At 34.5% G+C, this 18,881-nt stretch overlaps 1 protein-coding gene across 1 annotated transcript in view; it reads left to right on the forward strand.

The window, feature by feature from the left end:
- The window catches only part of LOC145687391 (retinoblastoma-like protein 1), a 39,729-nt gene extending 22,168 nt beyond the window's left edge, over positions 1–17,561 (forward strand). The window contains exons 11-18 of the mRNA XM_081760849.1: positions 2,859–3,078; positions 3,345–3,560; positions 4,085–4,290; positions 7,248–7,427; positions 10,472–10,661; positions 12,233–12,435; positions 15,415–15,585; positions 16,034–17,561. Coding sequence (XP_081616975.1) covers positions 2,859–3,078; positions 3,345–3,560; positions 4,085–4,290; positions 7,248–7,427; positions 10,472–10,661; positions 12,233–12,435; positions 15,415–15,585; positions 16,034–16,204 — 1,557 coding nt within the window. The 3' untranslated portion in view covers positions 16,205–17,561. The remainder of the gene's footprint in view (positions 1–2,858; positions 3,079–3,344; positions 3,561–4,084; positions 4,291–7,247; positions 7,428–10,471; positions 10,662–12,232; positions 12,436–15,414; positions 15,586–16,033) is intronic.
- The last annotated feature ends 1,320 nt before the right edge of the window (positions 17,562–18,881 follow it).

Consider the following 18,881-nt stretch of genomic DNA (forward strand, 5'->3'; position numbering starts at 1 on the left):
CATTTCAAGTGCTTGAAGCTTATCTTGAATTCCTGAAGTTTCTGAAATAATAATACTGAAATGTTGCTTAAGGATCTAAACTGACACACGCATACACATAATAAATTAACATTTTATACAGATATTACAGATATATACATAAAATTCAGACCGAATATTTGGATGAAGACATCTTTTTCAGCGACTTTTCATCAAAACATCAGCTACAACTTTTAAATAACATCATATCAAAATGTTTTATCGGTTATGGTTTTAATCGATTTGGTTTCACTGCATCCTTACTCATGAAAAATACAGAGTATTTCAATAGGTTGATCAGTAACAGATATTGCACTCCTCCACCCTCTTTCCAATATCTGAATATTGAAAAATACCACAAAACACTTCTTGTGTAATATCTTTGCGTTGAAACGAATAAAACTTAAATGAATTTCGCTGAAGTTATGTATTTCAGAGCCGAAGAAAGGCCTATATACAAAGGTATACTTTTAAAATTAATGATATTGGATTTTCTATGTACAATTTTCACGTACAAAAAGTCTTCGATTCTTACATAAAGCTATGTGCTTGACAAAGGTATTTCAAGTGGTGTTTTTTGAAGTATTTTGAACATTCAGGTATTAGGGAAATGTGCAATATTTATTACAGATCAACCCATTAAAGTATTTTGTTCTTTTCATTAATAAGGTTTCAGTTAAATCATACCATTAACGATCTCAAAACAATATTGACATTTTATTAAAAGTAGCAATCGATGTTTTGAAGAAGACGGTGAGGAAGATGAAAGCCTTCATCGAAAATTGTGGTAATTAAGTATATCGACATATAGAAAGATGAGTCAGGTTATTAATGCTGAAATGTGTTATCATACCAGCCGTGACCCAGCATGTGTATTGGAATTACGCCAAAACTAGTCTTTGTTTTCTCATTGAGATGTCTTAGGGACAACACGAAATAAATACTAAGGTAAACCCTTATAATTAATTTTCACCCCTTTTCCATTAGGTCAGGTAAAGTCGAAATGAGAGAAGGCTGGATACGCAATACCACTAAAATGATTCGCAATAAATATCCTTCAGATGTATATTAATGGTGAAAATTAAACTTCGTATACTGTATCAATTTTCCAAGGCGATGAAATAAGATTACAAAGTATATACATGGGAACACACAAAAGGATTCGATAAAATTCCGTAACAAAATCTAGAATATTGCAATTCCTTGAGTTTTTTATCATGATACGAATAACTTGTTTTTCATATAACTGTTCATGTAATGTTAAATAAGAAACATATAATATATATTCCTAGTTGCTTAAACCAAAATATATCTACGTGTTTTGTCTTAGAAAACCGAAAAAGTAATCTTCGGTTTTACAGGTTTTTTCGTGTGTGTGTGTCTTTTTTTTCTTCTTTTTCTTTTCTTTCTTTCTTTACGGAATCGATTGATCCGAATGAATCGAACAGCAGGACAAAACCCAAAGGCCTCTAGTATCCTGCTAAGTTCGCCTGTGTATGGTGTGTGCATCTTGGCTCCCAAGATGAACCGGTTTTGGAAAGGCTAAGTCGTAGCACTTGTTCACGCCAAGTTTTCCCTGACACGGATTCAAGAACAATGCAGGGAAAATGGATATACATTTGGGGACAATAACCATGAAGAACATAATTAATCGCTATAAACACCACGATGTTCCAACTCTTTACTCAGTAAGGGGAGTAGAAAGCGAACGTGCACTGCGGTGACTCCACCTGTAGCTCGTAAGTTTAGCGGAATGGCCTTGCAGGGGAAACCGTCCTACACAACGTGTGATGGTAAGATAATTGCACGTGACTCAGTCAGCTGTGAGCTACAAATTACATGGCAAATTAAAGCTCCGAATGGTGTTTAAAAGTCGTGGACATGTCCTTACTGCAGCCTATCGGACGGAGAAAAAGGCCTACTGCAGGTCATTTTCTATCCGGAAAAATTGGAAGTTGGTTGCCACAGTCGATGAAGCCTGGATTTATCAGATTGTGGCGAAAGTCGAGCCGAACATACGCAGCACGAAACGCAAAAACCCGGTCTGACTTTAGTGCAAACAAGTTTCTCGAAGGGGTTTCTGGTTTTCGCGGGATATTGTTACGAAGGCAAGTTAACGATTCGGCAGGTGACGAAAAACTGCAAAATCAATCCTCAGCAACATATCCTCACACCAATTTATACAGAAGACCCATTTGTATGGAAATGCAATAAAGTCCATGGGCATATGGATAATGCCTCATTATATACATTCCGTTCTACACAGAGATTTCTGGAACAGATGGTGGCATGCAGGACATACCATTGAAGTCGCCTAATATCAGTCTCATGGATTTTTGCAGATTTGACCTACTGAAAAGAGACTTGCATCTTGTCGTGTCACCTTTGTCCGTGGCCTTTGGAAAACCTGCCAGGAGTGACTTAATATTCCGTTCCTGTACTTGGACGGAGCCTCCTACAGTGAAAGAGTATGGGGATATTGCTAAGACGCATTGTACTCACATCGTGGGCAACCGATGGTGATCTCGTGGTTTTTCCTAAGGTAGATGAAAGTTAAAATCTGACACGTACAGATGGATCAACCTTCTGTAGTTCTTAGCTTTACTGCACTCACTCGTACAGTATAAACATGGTATTTTGCAATAGTTGTTCAGTGACTGTTAGAAAGCATATCGAAAACTTCCTTTCACTATGTATCTGTCTCCAGTTCAGGTTGAGAGATCTATTACAGGTCTCTTCGTATATACATGGTATTAAGAGGAACATAATGTTACTACTATGCTGCGCCTATCCTTTGGCAATAATTCGTTTGTATAATATTAAGTATTCTTATTTTGTAGATCGAAGAGCAGATTCTAGAGTCTATGGCATGGAAAAGTGGCAGTCCATTATGGGAGAATATTCGAAATTCAGGTCCCGTGCCATCATGCGAGGAAGTCTCTCTCCCAAGTCAAATAGCAATAAAAGAGGAAGCAGGCCTGAACGATTCTCAACCTTCTTCTCCTATCACAAATCCATCCATCTGTAGGCTGGCTAATATGGATAGAGCTCTCATCAAAAGTACGTTGTTTCGTTTTAAATATTAAAATACTTAAAATGTCGTGTTGTTGTTTAATTGTCAGCTTAATTTGGAAACAGAAATTTTATAAACCTTAGTAACTCAGTGTTAAATATACATCTTTTGAGCATCTGGAACTTATGTATTTTAAATTCTATGTGATAATAATAAAAATATTCATTATTTACTATTGTTGGATTTGTATGGTTTCAGAACACAGGCTTCCACTTCATATATTTTAACATAATTTTAAATCTCTTTTATACAGATCCTCAGCAATCTCCTGTTTCGTCAGTATCTGAGAGGTTTCAATCTCCAATTCAGCCAAGTTTAGCAAAGAAGCGGCTTTTTGTAGACAACCCAACGTCAAATAATAACTCCACTGGAACGCGTCCTTCTCAAGTCGCAGCTTTATTTACCACAATCAAACCAGGCCAGTCGTTACTTCAGAGCCCTGGAAAGTCAATGGCTTTTAATATTCAAAGTAAGTATATACTACATTTTTTAATTTTGTGAAACGTCATTATTAGCTTTGCTCCATTTAATCTACATAGAATGATAAAGCGAAGAGAAGGTTCAATTTTGTCTAATTAGACCACTCGAGTTTTTGAGGTTCGAGGTACTTTCCATTATGTTAGACATTGATTGTATTGTTGGATATGCAATGTTTTGAGTAAACTATTCAGCCAACCTGTTAAAATTTGCTGAATTCGTAACAAAAAGAACAAGATGAATGCTTTGTGTATAAAGACGGCTCTTCAAGAGGCTTACCTTGGCAAAGGTGGAGGTTACGTAGTGTATTTTCAAACATGGTTGTTCATTATACGAACATGCCTGTATATTCAACGAAATGTTCGTTTAAATATATGCTGTCTTGTAGTGCTTCTAGTTTTCCATTAACTATATTTTTATTATTTATTCCTGGCTTTTCAAAGTAGTTTTCCGCTTTTATCCTATCAGAAATTTGTTGGACAGTCGTTTTAAATTTTATTTCGATTAATTTTTCAGCTATTCAAGGAGAAAATGGAGAGAGGTACATTCCCATACAACACATTCCAGGAAGCGGGAGTGTTATCATTCAAGCCCAACATACTCAGCCTTTTACTGCCATAAAGACTCCAAATAGTGCCAATAACAATAATAACAATACTGCCGTAGATAAGAAAAGCAAAAAACCAAAAAGGACAGGATCTCTGGGACTTTTCTTCAGAAAGGTGAGTCGAAGTACGGATTGAACGGGAACTTAAGATGTATACTAGAACAGGGTGTCTATCGGTCACGAAAGTTATGAAATCTGAAAACGGTCATGAAAGTCAAGGAATTTAGCTTTTGGGTCACAATTTTTTAAATTTTTTTATTTATTTATTTATTTTTATCTATACAAATATAAGTACAGACTGAAAAAAAATTGTTTTATAAAACGTCAAAATTCACCACCAAAAATGTATATGGTTGGCTTTAGACGCTACCAAATCGGAAGCAAAGCACGTCTCTATCGCATACATGAAAATTTGGCCTAATTCACACCTAAATTCACTCTTGAGAATGTAACTAATTTTTATGGTTTGGGAAAGAAAATGTCACGAAATTTCATTTTGGAATTTTTCTAAATTCGAGTGAAACTATTACAATGTCATTATAACCCGGTCTGCTAATGTCTAATCTTTCACAGGGAGAGACAAGAAAAAACATCGAGGACAATATGTGGTTTTGTTTGCGCACAAGCTATAACTACTCTTGTCAGGAAGAAAGAAAGAAAAAAAAAAACGTAGAGCATGATCTATAGTTGTCTTGTGCTGTTTTTCTCCACTTTTGGTAGTGCATAAGTGAATCTGTACAAGGTTTCAGGTATTACAATCCATTGAAAGCGTAATTGTATCAAGGGCTACAGTCTAAAAATTATCCGATTTTTTGTGTATGATTTTATTTGGCCTTGACATATATTGTGAGGTTAAAATATTAGTCCATGCTTCAGTTTATAAACTCAAATTGTGAAGTAGTCTGGGTTTGACCCACCTGGGTTTTTAAACTTTTTATTAGTATATTATTAGTACAACTAAGGTGATTACGTTGAAAGTGATTTTTAGCAGACTTTGGACTTTTCTTGGGCGAATTACTGTTGGAGATAAACTTAGAGATCTGTTGCCCCAACTACTACCCATTTTCCCTCACAGAACCGTCAGCTGACCTTACGCAGCACATGCGGCAACGTTGGTTTTTAGGTAACAGGGGTCATAAATCTCTAACAAATGTCTCCAAGAACAGGAGGAAGAGTTTTGAGTCTTCCAGATTCCAGGAAAAAAGTATCTTTATCTGTGTCTGCTAGTGTAGATGCTTTCACGTAACTTTTAAGTTGAAATTTTGAAGATAGAAGCAAGAGACATTCTAAAATTCCTGTATAGTTTTTCTCGGCGATCCAATGTAAAATTTCAAAATGGTGGCTTTTTTTTCTTCTTCAAAACACCAGCGAATAGAAAATTGTTGCAAGTTGTGACAATGACAATCCTGAAATATAAATCACGTGTTAACATTTTTACCCCAAAAACATTGAAATATTTCGAAAAACCCCTGTTAAACCCATATGGGTCCAGGTTTTTTTTTCTCTCTCTCAAAAGACCGGGTTTTCTCCAAACCTTCGTATTTGTTTCTAAAGCTCAAGTGGTTCCTTAACTCACTGGCTCCAACTTTTATAATCTGTGATAAATTTTCCAACTAGTCAAATGAACAACAATCCGTGCCCACACCAATAGTATCATTCTGAAGGTAAAACTCATGGAAGTTAAGTTGAAGCAAATTTTGTCTTTAGTTGAAAGGTAACTTCCTGATGTTTAATTTTTGAAAATAATTCCCGACATATGTCCACTATGACTAACTTTAATGAACCGATCAGTGCAATTTTGAATCATTTTTCAAGTAATTGGGAATGTGTTTCGTTAATAAGACGAGTTAATGTTGGCTTTCAAAGCGTCAAGTGTTGCTGGTTTATCAGCATAAACCAGAGATTTTTTACATATCCCCAAAGAAAATCTAGTGGCGTCAGGTCACATGATCTTGAGGCCGATTCACTGGACCATTTCGTGAAATAATTTTATCGCTAAATTGTTCTTTCGACAACTCGATTATTTCGCTAGCAATGTGAGGTGTGGCAGCATCGTGTTGGAACAGAAACTTGCAGATCAGTGTCATGGAAATTTGGAAACACACTGATCATTGATCTGTTACATCACATTGACAGTAATGCGCGCTCCGGCCTCATTTTAAATAAGCTGTAATTCAGGGGAACGATTCCATGGCCTATCACTTCCCACTATATGGCCACATTCAGTCAATTGTACTATTGATGTTCTCTGATGTCGGTACACTGCAGATTGATTCATACAACTACACACGTCATATTGCCCGATAATCTTCAAATTACTAGCAGCATGTCTTCCACAAATACATTGATCGGGCTTTATTTATTTAATTTTTTTTTCGGTGACCTGTGTGCTGTGCTCTTTAAACATAAAAGAGCAGTTCCTATAGATATACAGTGTGATGTGAATTTCATTCGAATGAGTTTATTGCGATTCCACCAATCTATAATTAATTGATCAATGATAGCGTTTTGTGAAAGGAAAAAAATGGGCCAAACAAAGCTGCATTTTTTTAAAATCGAAATTATGCCTTAAATTTTTAAAATAAAAATTTTAAAAAAATGTCACAATCTGCGGAAGAAAGATTCCGGAATGAAGAGCGATGTACAATAATTTGTTAAAAAGCCTGTGAAAAATGTTGACCGTTGTGTTTGAAAAATCATTAGTCAGTTACTATAGACCCGATAAGAGTTGAAATATTTTCATTATCGTATCTAATAATTTACACTGCAGCTGTCAATCAAGACATTTAATATGATCTTGCAAATTCTTAGTGTTTGAATAGCAAATACAGTAAATAAATATTAGGAAATTCAAGTAATAGAAAGAAAGTTACTGTAAGTAAAGATTATTCAACGTGCAATATGATGTTATCACAACACTCGTTAATCTAACATTCCCGTTCTTTCATTGAATTGAATGCTTCTGATCAACAACTTCAATCATAATGAAATTAATATTTTATGTTTGTATTTGAGCATCCTAAAAATAAATAAATAAAATTTACTTATAAGACCTCTTTGTATTTTTTTCAGTTCTATTCTTTGGCAGCTGTGCGTATGCAAGTGTTGTGTTCACATTTAAATATAATCGACGAGGAACTCCGAAGAAAAATTTGGACCTGTTTCGAATATACCATCATCCAATACACAGATCTCATGCAAGATAGGCATTTAGACCAAATATTAATGTGTGCTGTGTACGTAATGTGCAAGGTAAGTCTCCAGTTCTTTAAAAATCTCGTGCAATCTCAGTGGTTCTTCCAGTCTAAATGACTGCATTTCTCGGAACTTAATTTTCTAAAGGAACGGCAATAAAAGTTTTTAACCGTGTTATAATTAGTAATTGAGTTAGTATTGGCTTTATCTGAATCAGTTTCGTTGTAGCGGAAATTCTGTTAAAAAGAAAATGAAAAATCTAGAAGAACCATTTTTATATTAATGTTGATAATATATGTATTTCCTCTAAACAAAGGATGGGTATGTATACAAGGTATTTCAAAACAGCGACAGCGTTTGGGAGGTGATTCCTAACACAAAGATAAGACAAAAAGTATAGACAAATTTGGGTGCAAAAATGTTTCCTTTCGGAGTTATAGGCTGCCGAAAACATGAAAAAATGAACTTTAAAGGTACATAGCTCAAAAACTATGGGACCTACCGTAGTTGGGTCAAGACATCACTTAGGAACTAATATGTGCCCTATCCAATAATTAATGTTTCAGAATCCTAAGGTATTCATGCAACAATTTTTATAGAGGGAGTTTAACTACGAGCATGTAATTTGAAGTACTCACCAACTATAAAAAATGTTGCGGAAATATGTACTTGTACCTGTATTCATGTTTTCGGCAGCTTATAATTCCGAAAGGAAGCATTTGTGCACCCAGGTTGGTCTATACTTTTTGTCCTATCTTGGTGTCAGAAATCGCCTCCCAAACGTTGACGGTGTTGTTTTGAAACACCCTGTATATAAAGACTGACAAGGAATTTAAAGTGATTCCTTTTCCATTTTAAGAATCTATGAACCGAATAACTTTTAGAAGGATTTAGGATGTTCTAGAACTAAGAAGCAGATACTTACCTTGAAAATTTTATGATTGTTTTTCATGTAAAAAAAATTTCATCTTTCGGATCAATTCTAAAAACATTAACAAGAGAATAAGTAACAGGAAAAATAAAAGATATATTAAGCAGGTGCCAAGAATTTCGTCAATCGGCAGCAAAAGAGTTTCCTTTCAATAATGCATATAATCCAATCTATACTAAATTGAGATGGAATTTTGTTAAATCTATCTAAAGTAGTGGTTTTCAAACACCGGGACTCGAACTTGGCAAAGTTATTTTACGTGTACCATTAATCTGATTTTTATTTTCTACACGTGATCTATTCTTTCCATAAGTACTTTTCTATCGCAAAACAACAGAATAGGAACATTAAAAAGAAGTTTTATTTTTTTATTGCTTTCCTGGTCTTCAAACCGTATCTTTATTCGATTTTGCCGGCTCACAAATAGCAAAAGTTTGAAAATTAAGGTTACGTTCTCATGACTCATGTTCTTATGAACGGAACCGTAATTTTGCTGCCGATTCTACGGAATTTTTACTTTCTTCTGATAATGAAAACAGTATTTATATTTGCCCTTTCGCCGGCTTTTAAATGTTTGTTCCCTAATAGGCAAAGAAAGTTTTACGTGTGAATTGACAATTTTTAGTAGTAAGCATTTCTCTCTTTTGTATTTCTTGTTTGGCAGTGGAAATATGAATTACAAGATTACATCTATGTTAACATTACTATTATTTGAATTCGATAAAAATATTTTCTTTTCCATGACAGTGGAAATGTTTTGAAGCGTGTAGACGCATGATTAATTCATTCTCAACAAACACTGGTAACACGGATTTCCAGTGTTCCAAGATTGCTCTAAAAATGCAATTCGTCCACAAGAATTTTTCCGGCGTAAAAGCAGCGAAAGTTGCGGAGAAGGAATGGGAAACATGCGATCGATACTGAGTAAGAAAGAGGATTGGAAGAGGCTACTTAAGACATATGATGATAAAGAAAATGTAGGCGGGAGATGCGAAGTTCGCTTTAAATTCCCCCGAGGCATTCCTTCCAAGCAGTTGTTCTTCAAAAAAAATGTCACCCTTAGAAATTTGAAATCTGAAATCTACCCTTCTACTCTTTACTTAATAGTAGTTATCACCTTTTCACGGAAGTAATCATTACAATTATTCTGTCATTACGTGTAAAATGGTGTCACGTAAGTTGTATTGCTCTTCGCCAATGATATGGAAAATTGTAAGTTTTTAAGTGCATTATTTTGTAAGATATTTACGAATTTTACGTGTTATCTTATGGAATTCTAAAGCTTCTGATGGTGGGTAGACCTTCCCTCAAACTAAGCAAATACCTCTATTGATTTTCATCTTATCTCTGTTACAAGATGTTTAATATCTTGATATGTATTATCTTTATTTATTCCTATTTTACTCGTTATTTACGTACTAATTCTTTCATGTGTATGGTTTTAGAATTTCAACGAAAATTTGACATGAACTCGGGAACTTTCACAAAAGGAGTATTTTCTTAATTTTCAGAATTAATATTGAATTTGAGAAGGAACTTCTTCGACACTAGTTTTCAAAGTTCATAAATTACTTTGGTAGTGATTAATAATACATATATGAAGAATTAGGCTGCTGTCTCAGTTGGCTCTCGAAAACCTATGTTACTTACATGTTGCACGAATAGTAGTGCGGGGATTGAATTCTAGCCCGCCAGTCTAGCGACTAAACTTTTTCTGCCGTTCCATTATGGTTTTGTGCCTACTTACACTGATAAATAAATTAATGAGACTTAAGTATGAGCATCTGATGAAAACTTAGTAGTTCCAAAAATTCGATTTAATTTTCCTGTAGTTGGATGCATTGGTGTATCAGTTGTGCAAACCTTTTGGTGTCTTGCTAGGACATCATTTTACATTATTTATAGACAGTCAGTCAGTAAGTAACACATTTTGGTAGATGAACACTTCATGAATTCGTAAGATAAAAGAATGTGGGAGACCAACATCGAGGCTTATAACTTTACATGCTCGTGTTGATCTTAGTACCAAGAATAATGTCTGTCAAGTATTTTCACCATCCCAGTGGATGCTATATATAGGTATTCTTGTATCAGTCACTTTGGAGTGGCAATAAATCATCGTTTTATAATTTTAATACCATAAGTTTTACCTTTGTTTTTAATTTTGCAGGTAACCAAGAACGAAAGGACGTTCACTGACATCATGAGATGTTACAGGTTCCAGCCACAAGCCAAATCACATGTCTATCGTAGTGTTCTGTTATGTACAAAGAGAAGAAGGGGATCTGGGTCTTCAAGTAATGGTGCATCAAGTACAAGCAGTCCAGCACCAAGTGACAGGGAAGATACAGAGAACAGAGGTAAGAACATGTACATTACTTTCTTTCTTATGTCCATATTTTTGTCTTCACCCTTCCGTATTTAGCGGTTGTAGAACAAACTATAGTGTTGTGTAGTAGATGCGTTAGTTGACCTTCAATTTCACAATGTTCGTGTTCTGAATATTTCAATACTGCGTAGCTTCATAATAATCAAGTGTATTTTAAAGCTTTAAAAACGCATACACGTTGGCTAATAAAAGCCCTTAGTTTTAATTTTAGTTTTGTTATCCGAAAACATTGGATAACATTGTTGAAACATAACGAATTATTCATCTACTATTCCTCATAGTCAGGCTTTCTTCCAGTATTTCGAGTACTGTGGCTCCGCGTAGCGTAGTCGCTAACGCTCTCGCCTTCGGTGCGAACGGTACCGGATTCGATTCCCGGTGGGGACACTCCGTCGAAAAATTGTAAAAGCTTTTTCAGTCCAGCCATCCTGAGTGAGGTTTTCCTTGGTTTTTCTCATTCACACCAGGCAAATGCCGGGATGGTACCTATCACACAGGTCCCAGGCCGCTTCCTTCCATTTTCTCAGAGTATGATCGCCGATGGACGTCATCCCTCATACATAACAGGCTAACATGGCCATAGATGCTGAAAGCTCACAAATGTAATCCTCTGATCCCTGTTGTGAGTGCTACCCTCGAGCAATCTTCCTAAAAGACAAACACAGGCTTAAATTGCTTTATACAGTAAGATCTTCACATTATTTTTGTATTATCAATCAGTAGTGTGTGTTTGCTCGTGAGGAGTGCTCGAGGATAGCAATCGAAATACTGGAAGAAATAGTGACTGAGGAATATCGATAGGTGAGTGATTTATTATAATATGTTCCATTCGTTTGATAAGCGATTTTCGTTCAAACACTTGCTGCACACAAATTGGAACTTCTGTGGGTTGTTTTGTACAGAACGTCGAATTTGCGAATTCAAAAAGAAATGGCAAAGCTTCATGAAAATAGTTACATTTTACACATATGCAATCAGTAACATCTCCTATTTACATATGAAATACATGTCAGGGGTATGTCCACCCTTATATAGAGTCTGAATTCATAATTCTGTCAGAGATGTCTGTCTCGATGCCTCCAATCACTCTTATGATTCCCGCCTTCAGTTTCAAAAGAGTGGTTTGTTGGCACACCTAAGATTTCAAACCTGCATAAGAAGAAATTACAGGGTGTAACATCACACGCTGGGAGTGACAATTGATAAAAATGATAAGAACAAGTTTACCAACTTCGAAACAAACAAACAAAAAAATTCAGTTTCGACTCCTGTGGATCACCCTTTACATCCAGCTAAAGACAAAACTATAAAGTAGAAATAAGCGAATAATGCAGTAAACAAGACGTACATACATTGAGGAGCTAAATAAGTATGAAGAAATTAACGCATTCGTACCAAACCGTTTCCATGATGTACCACCAATTCTACTGGCCTTTGGTAACAATAAAATAGATATATCGTAAGAAACATCTTACTATAACATTTAACTCAATCCTATAAAATGCTTAACGTCTTAAATAGTTGTTTATATTGATTTTGCAGAGGAACCAAACGACAGAATTCGTTCTTGTAGTACGCTACCTGTTACGCAGCCACCATCTGCTCCCCCTACACCAACGCATTTGGCTGGAACGTCAACTAGTTTTGAGAATGAAGATAGAGGCGATCTCATAAAATTCTATAACGAAGTCTACGTAACAAAAATCCAGGAATTCGTTCTGAAATTCTCCGCTACAGCAAATCATGTGAGTATTTTTTACTTCTATTATTAATACTACCACTATTTTTAAATATATAATCTGCAGTTTATCTAGCAATTGTTAAGATCAAATTTTATGAAAAGTATAATTTTAATTCTTAATAAACTGTAATACAGTTTTCGGACAAAAGTGAGGATAAATATGAATGAGCCTAAGTTCAAAATGACAATTGTGTTAAGCTCTAATTGTAGTGTGCAAGGTAAGTCTAATTACCAGAAATATTTAAACTCAGGTATCTTCTCTTCTGAAATTTATTCTGTTCACGTAATCATTCAGCCTACTCTAACATTCCACATCTGTTACATACCATTACTGTATCATTCGTAATCTCTTCTTGACTATCTTTAAACCGTAATGCAATATTTGACAACAGAAATGCTTCTCACCACTTAGCTCACAAAACTATTACCTACATAGTAATAACTAGCCTTAAAAATTACAGTATAACCCACTAATGAATTCAAGGAAAATATATCGGTTACCTCTCTTCACAACATCATAATTTCTATGTATTATTTTCAGTGTATTAAATTGATTTGAATTACCTTTATGTAGAGAGTGGAAGTTCAAGTTGATTTCCCACTTATACATTTCAGACACTACGTAGGTTCATTCCAGGAGAGAAATAAATATACAGTCGAAACCGTTTATAACAACATCACTTTTAACGACGTATTGGGTATAACGACGAAATCTAACGGTCCCGTCTAAACCCTATATGAAGACTGTAATTAAGAAATCGCTTAGTACGACATTCCTCATAACGACTATCGTATAAAACTACTTATTTTTATCACATTATCGGAAAAATGTATCGGCTATAACGTTCAATGTTGATTTTTGTTAAGTGTTTGGAGATTGCTGGCAACAATGTAAGGTTTATTTTCAAACTCTTGTTTTGCTTATACTATACAACACATACAGAAAGTAGAACATGTTCAACATTTTATCTCATTCATTAGCTAAGATCGTGTATGACATTACTGAACAATTTACACTGTTTTTACGTTTTCTTCACTTATTATAAGTCTTTATATTTTATTGCCATACAGTATTATTGCTGTACGTACTGTATAAACATTAGAAGAAAAAATCCTCTTCAGTCCCATCAACAAATATTGTATTGTATGTACTGTATCTGTATTTAGTTAGTTTTTAAGTTTAAGTGCTACTTTGTACATTAACCATGTAAGTGTACAGCCTAAAGCTTAGGTACGAAATTTTGAGCAAGAAAAGGAAAACCCGGTTTGTGCGACTATCGGCTATAACAACCTAAATTTGCAGTCTCCTCATAGTCGTTATAACCGGTTTCGACTGTAGTTTTAAAAATTCGTACATAGCATACTCGCATGATTCTTGATTAGATAATTCGGTAGTGCTCAGTTTTCTATAGTTCACTCAGTTTGTTACTTAAAAAGCTCCGAAGATTCATCACCTCAAAAGCAAAATCTTTGCCATTCAATATTTTGTGTCAACGGATTGTTATTACTTTTTCCAAGCGTACTCTTTCCGGCAGGCTTCCGAACTAAAATTCCATGCATCTCGCGTTTCTCATACAAATGATATAGTATGTCAGTCATAGACGCATTGATTTAATTCACTTGGTGACACGTCTATTCTGAAATTTCTCATTATATTGCCTCCATTCGTTCGTTCATCCGTTTTGCTTCGAATATTTTTTCCTCAAAAAATCGCTTGTGAAGATCCATCCCAGAGAACTAACACTAAACTTTCACACCCACGTAATAGTCACTGCCGAAGTATCTAATTTCTTTAAATTACTTCAAAGACTTTCACTTACATGAAAAAAACAAAAAGTTTAATGTTAACATTGAGTGAAACTGCCACATGTGATTCTTTCATGTATTATTACAGGAAAAAAAAAAGTTAAAACTACTTTAGCACAAAACATTAATCTATGTTCGTCAGCGAAGTACCGCAAAACTTAAAATAACTTTCAGCAAACAAGATCTTCACAATTTCATTGCTAGATGTCAAGCAAATTCTTTAGTCCAAGACCGAAGAAGTTTCCCACACAACCGAGAACGGACCAGCACCCGTGGAAGATATCTCAGAGACTTATATGTAATGCCCGAGCTAGACTCAGGCTTCGTTCGTTTGCATTAGAAAGGCACTCAGAGTCCTACTCGGGCTTGAGATTGAAAGTGTTAATCAGTGCACTTCCCTTCTCTCGATTGTCAGTGTGTATTTCGTTTTGTTTAAATTGATCGTCAGACATTTTTCTTACTACACTTACGAGAAGTTACTTGCATTGTCTGTATACCGAGCATCTTTTAAGAAAAAAATTTTGTTGTTACCTTAAAGAGTTTAATATAGGACGTAAACAAGTATACCTGTACTTCATCGTTCCAAAGTAAATTGAAAACTTTCCCTGTACTTCAAGCTCTTTCGCAAGAGGAAAGAAAGTGATAAGAGTAACAGAACTGGACTTCCCATTCCATCTACTCTTAATATCGCAGCCGTGTAGTTCTTTGTATATTTTATTTTGTGGTATGTATCAGTTCCTTCTTTTGTTATAAAGGCCTACGAAACTTCCTTTAAAAGTACAAGGAAATTTTCATTTTGGTTTTGTAACGATGAGTACAGGTATTTTTGTGTATGGGATTTAACGTTCCAGCGAAATACTATAGTACGAATACATGACGTTCATGTAAACAAATAAATTATATTTATTTTCTTTTGTTGTGGGAAATTAGAAAGTAGTGCGAAATGTAGAAAATACACAAACATGAAAAATTAAAACTCAAAACTTAGTATTAATAGGGAAGTGTAAATTTTGAATACTAGATATGCGTAAAGCTGCTTTTAAATATATTTTCCTTTAAAGATTTGCATCAGTCAGTAGTGTTTATAACATATGAATTTTACAATTTTAGTTTAAAGGCCGTAAAATTATTATACAGTTGTAAAAATGATAAATTATTTCCTGGATGTTTGTTTCAGAACGAAGCTCTTACTTTATCCCCGCTGCCGTCGTCGAAAATCCAGCAGATGTCACCATGCCGTCGTGTTTCTGAGAAACATTCAGTGTTCATTAGATCTCTTACATCCCACTCAATCCCACCATCGCCAACGCAGCCTTTTAGTTACTCGTTCCACCGAAGTCCTGCAAAGGTAAGTACTAAATCGATTATTATGAACATATTTAATATCGGAAGCGCTCGTATTCCAAATACATAATCATTCACACATTATAAAACAACAAGGAATATGATAGTTTTCAATTTCATTTATTCTTAGAGGCGTAAATATTTCGCGAAATAGATATTCGTGTTTTTTTGTTGTTAAAGCAGATTCCTGAGCATACATGTACAACATATTTTCGTATAGCATTTTACTTTGTGCGCGTTTATTCATTTTTATATGCTTGGCGTTTTACGTGCATTTTTCAGAAAGAAAGAAGGTATGTATCAACTAAAGGATCTGTTAATATGGATTTTATAATCTTAATTTATTCAACAAGCAATATATCAATTTTCTTAAGTTTTTACTTGCATCTGTTGTTTTGTTTCAATTCCTTGAAAAGTGTTCAACCTATTTACATTATGTACGTTCCTTTTAGGACCTAGATGCTATTAACAATATGATTCAGTTGGATTCAAGACGAGTTGGAAAACGCTTACTCGCAGATGATAATTCTGACTCAGATGCTCCTCCTGCTAAGCAGCCAGCCGTAGTTACCAGAAAACTTCAAGATCTAATTGGGGATCGATTGGGGAAAGCCCAAGATTAAGATGGGTTTGAGAATTGAACTGTTTTTACTAGAACTTTTTATGTTTGATAACATAGCAATTGGAAGCAAAAATTCCTTTTTAAATTTTTTTTTAAGTATAAGGGAATTTGTGTGCATGTTTATGATCACATACTTTTTCCTTGCCCCAGTGAGAAGCAATGGATTAGTTTCCCTTTTTAATTAATCAGGAAGCTTTAATTGAGAAATTATCAAAATAAGAGAAAGCAATGATTGATTGAATTTATTTTTTAAAATAAGATTTATGAAAGAAGGGAAGAGGGAAATTTAATATAGATTTATTATTGTAGAATACATTAGAGAGGTAAATCAATAATGAAATTGTCCTTGGAGGTTTTGGATTTTTTTTTTTTTTTCTGGGGAATCAGTGTATTTCTATTAAGAGTGTTATACGGAGGAAAGATTATGATCTCATTGTGTGTATTATTTTTATTGTTATATATATTTTTTTTCATGCTCAAAAGAAACGAACGAAAGGGATGTATAATTTTAAAAGTGAAACGTAATTTTTTTTGGCATTTTTTAAAGTTATATTTCTCGCATTGTAAAAAGTATTTTTATGGCCGAGAAAAATCAAATTGAGGATATGATAAAATTACACACTTATTGCTCCTGTTATATTATCATGTTGTATATTCATTAATAACGTAAGTATGCATCCCTTTGTTCACAGTACAGTGTATGTATGTATACGTATTGAATAATTGCTTTGAATTTATTTTTTCTTTGTTGATTTTTCCGTTTTCCTTTTTTGTGATAAGCTTTTAACGCAACTATGTACAGCTTTTTTTTTAACAAGAGAAATACTTAGATTGGCATGCGTTTCATTGTATATTTTGTATTATAAATTGACGTGAGTTGTTATGTTTCTTTTTTAAGAAAGAAAAATCATTATTTGTTTTTCTTTTCTGCCTGATGCCGCTTGTTTTCCAATTTCCTCTCATTTTTGAGAGGAAAGAATATATTGTGCGTGTGGGGAAATGTTTCTAAGCAGGGTGAGAAATCATCTTCACCTAGTGTTTGGTGATCGTTTATATCGGCCTTGGAAAGCAAAATGCATTTTTTTTTTTTCAGTTTTAATTTCCTGTTGGTAAATCAAATATCTATATAAATGTGTGTGTGTGTGCGTGTGTATACATTAAGAATGATATATGTTTCATAGAGAATTGTAGAAGCATATTTAGAATTTTTAAGTATTTTAAAAAATGAAAGTATTTTTGACTTGTAATGAGAGTATAAATATTGCAGGTATATTTCTAGTTCATATTGGATATGAATAAATGAGCTGTAAAATTCCAACAAAATGTTTTTGCAGTAAATAATTATAAATTATTCAAAATTCGGTTTTTATTGTGAAATTTATTTGTAGTACCTATAGTTCTTCCTTTTCTTTCTTTCTTTCTCTCTCTCTCTCTCTCTTTTTTCCCCTTTCTTTTTCTTTCAAAGAGTTGGAATTATGGAAGTAATTATTAACTTTATAGTGCATAGTTAATTATATAGTTACAGTTGAAAGTGCGAGGAAACGAACAAACTTTGCTCACATTGGATATATCTGTTGTAAGAGTTGTGTCAGACACATCACCTCTTGTCTTAAAAAGAACGGAATGTTAAGAAATGTAAATAGGGACAGTAAGAGCTGCCATGTTCTTTTGAGCAAAAAATGTGTGGGAAAGATTGAACATATCATCGGAAAAAACTCATTTCAAAAGTTCGGAATCATTTTTATCATTTCACCTTGAAGGCACAACTTGAGGGAAAGGGAGGGGGGATATATATCGAAAATGACCGACATTAGTGTCGAATCCACAGTTTTCGGGATCGCTGAGATGAACAGTGACACTTGCGGCCGTTTAAATCAAAATTCAGCCGTGCACCTTGGCGGAGGGGGGGAAAGGGGGATATATATATATATATATATATATATATATATATATATATATATATATAAATGTGTGTGTGTGGTCGAAAATGGCAGTTACTAGTGTCGAATCCATAGTTTTCGGTTCCTGAGATGAACAGCCGATACCGTTTAAATCCAAATTCAGCCCCATTAGTACTCCTAAAGGAAGGATGGTGATGTGTAAAGATAATTGAAAATGACCGATATTAGTGTCGAATTCATAGTGTTGGGGACCTCAAAATTGATTGGTGACACTTTTGGTGCCCTTTATGTCCAAAAGGAAAAGTATTCCCGTGCGAAGAACATGTACTGTGCTAGTCTGTAATAACAACGAATGGAAATTTAACATATTCAGCCACTTAATATATTTCTCACTGCTCAAGTTCACTCAGTTTTGCGGTGTATGTGTAAATAAGATCATATCTCTTAGAGTTGTTCGAAAAATACACAAACAATAAAAAGGAATTTTACCAGAAATCAGAAAACTAAAAAGTAAAAGTGTAACTTGTTGCTTTAAGTATTTTTCCTGTTAGCAAAACACATTGTATATATATGCTGCAGACATATTACTGAAAGTAAGATTTCACCCTTTCTATTTCAAATGTGCCCTCGGAAAAAAGCGATTCTTCGGCCTCACCTCCGCCGACCTCCTACGGAGGAAACCTTCCCTTTGCTTTGGGGAAAGAACAGTATCTGCACCCAACTATTGACGGATTTCTGCCACAGCAACTTGTCCCTTCTCTTTCGAGGGAGGTATGG

Source organism: Thermobia domestica, chromosome 1 (genome assembly GCF_964235325.1).
Source record: "Thermobia domestica chromosome 1, izTheDome1.hap1.1, whole genome shotgun sequence".
Classification (NCBI taxonomy): Eukaryota; Metazoa; Arthropoda; class Insecta; order Zygentoma; family Lepismatidae; genus Thermobia; species Thermobia domestica.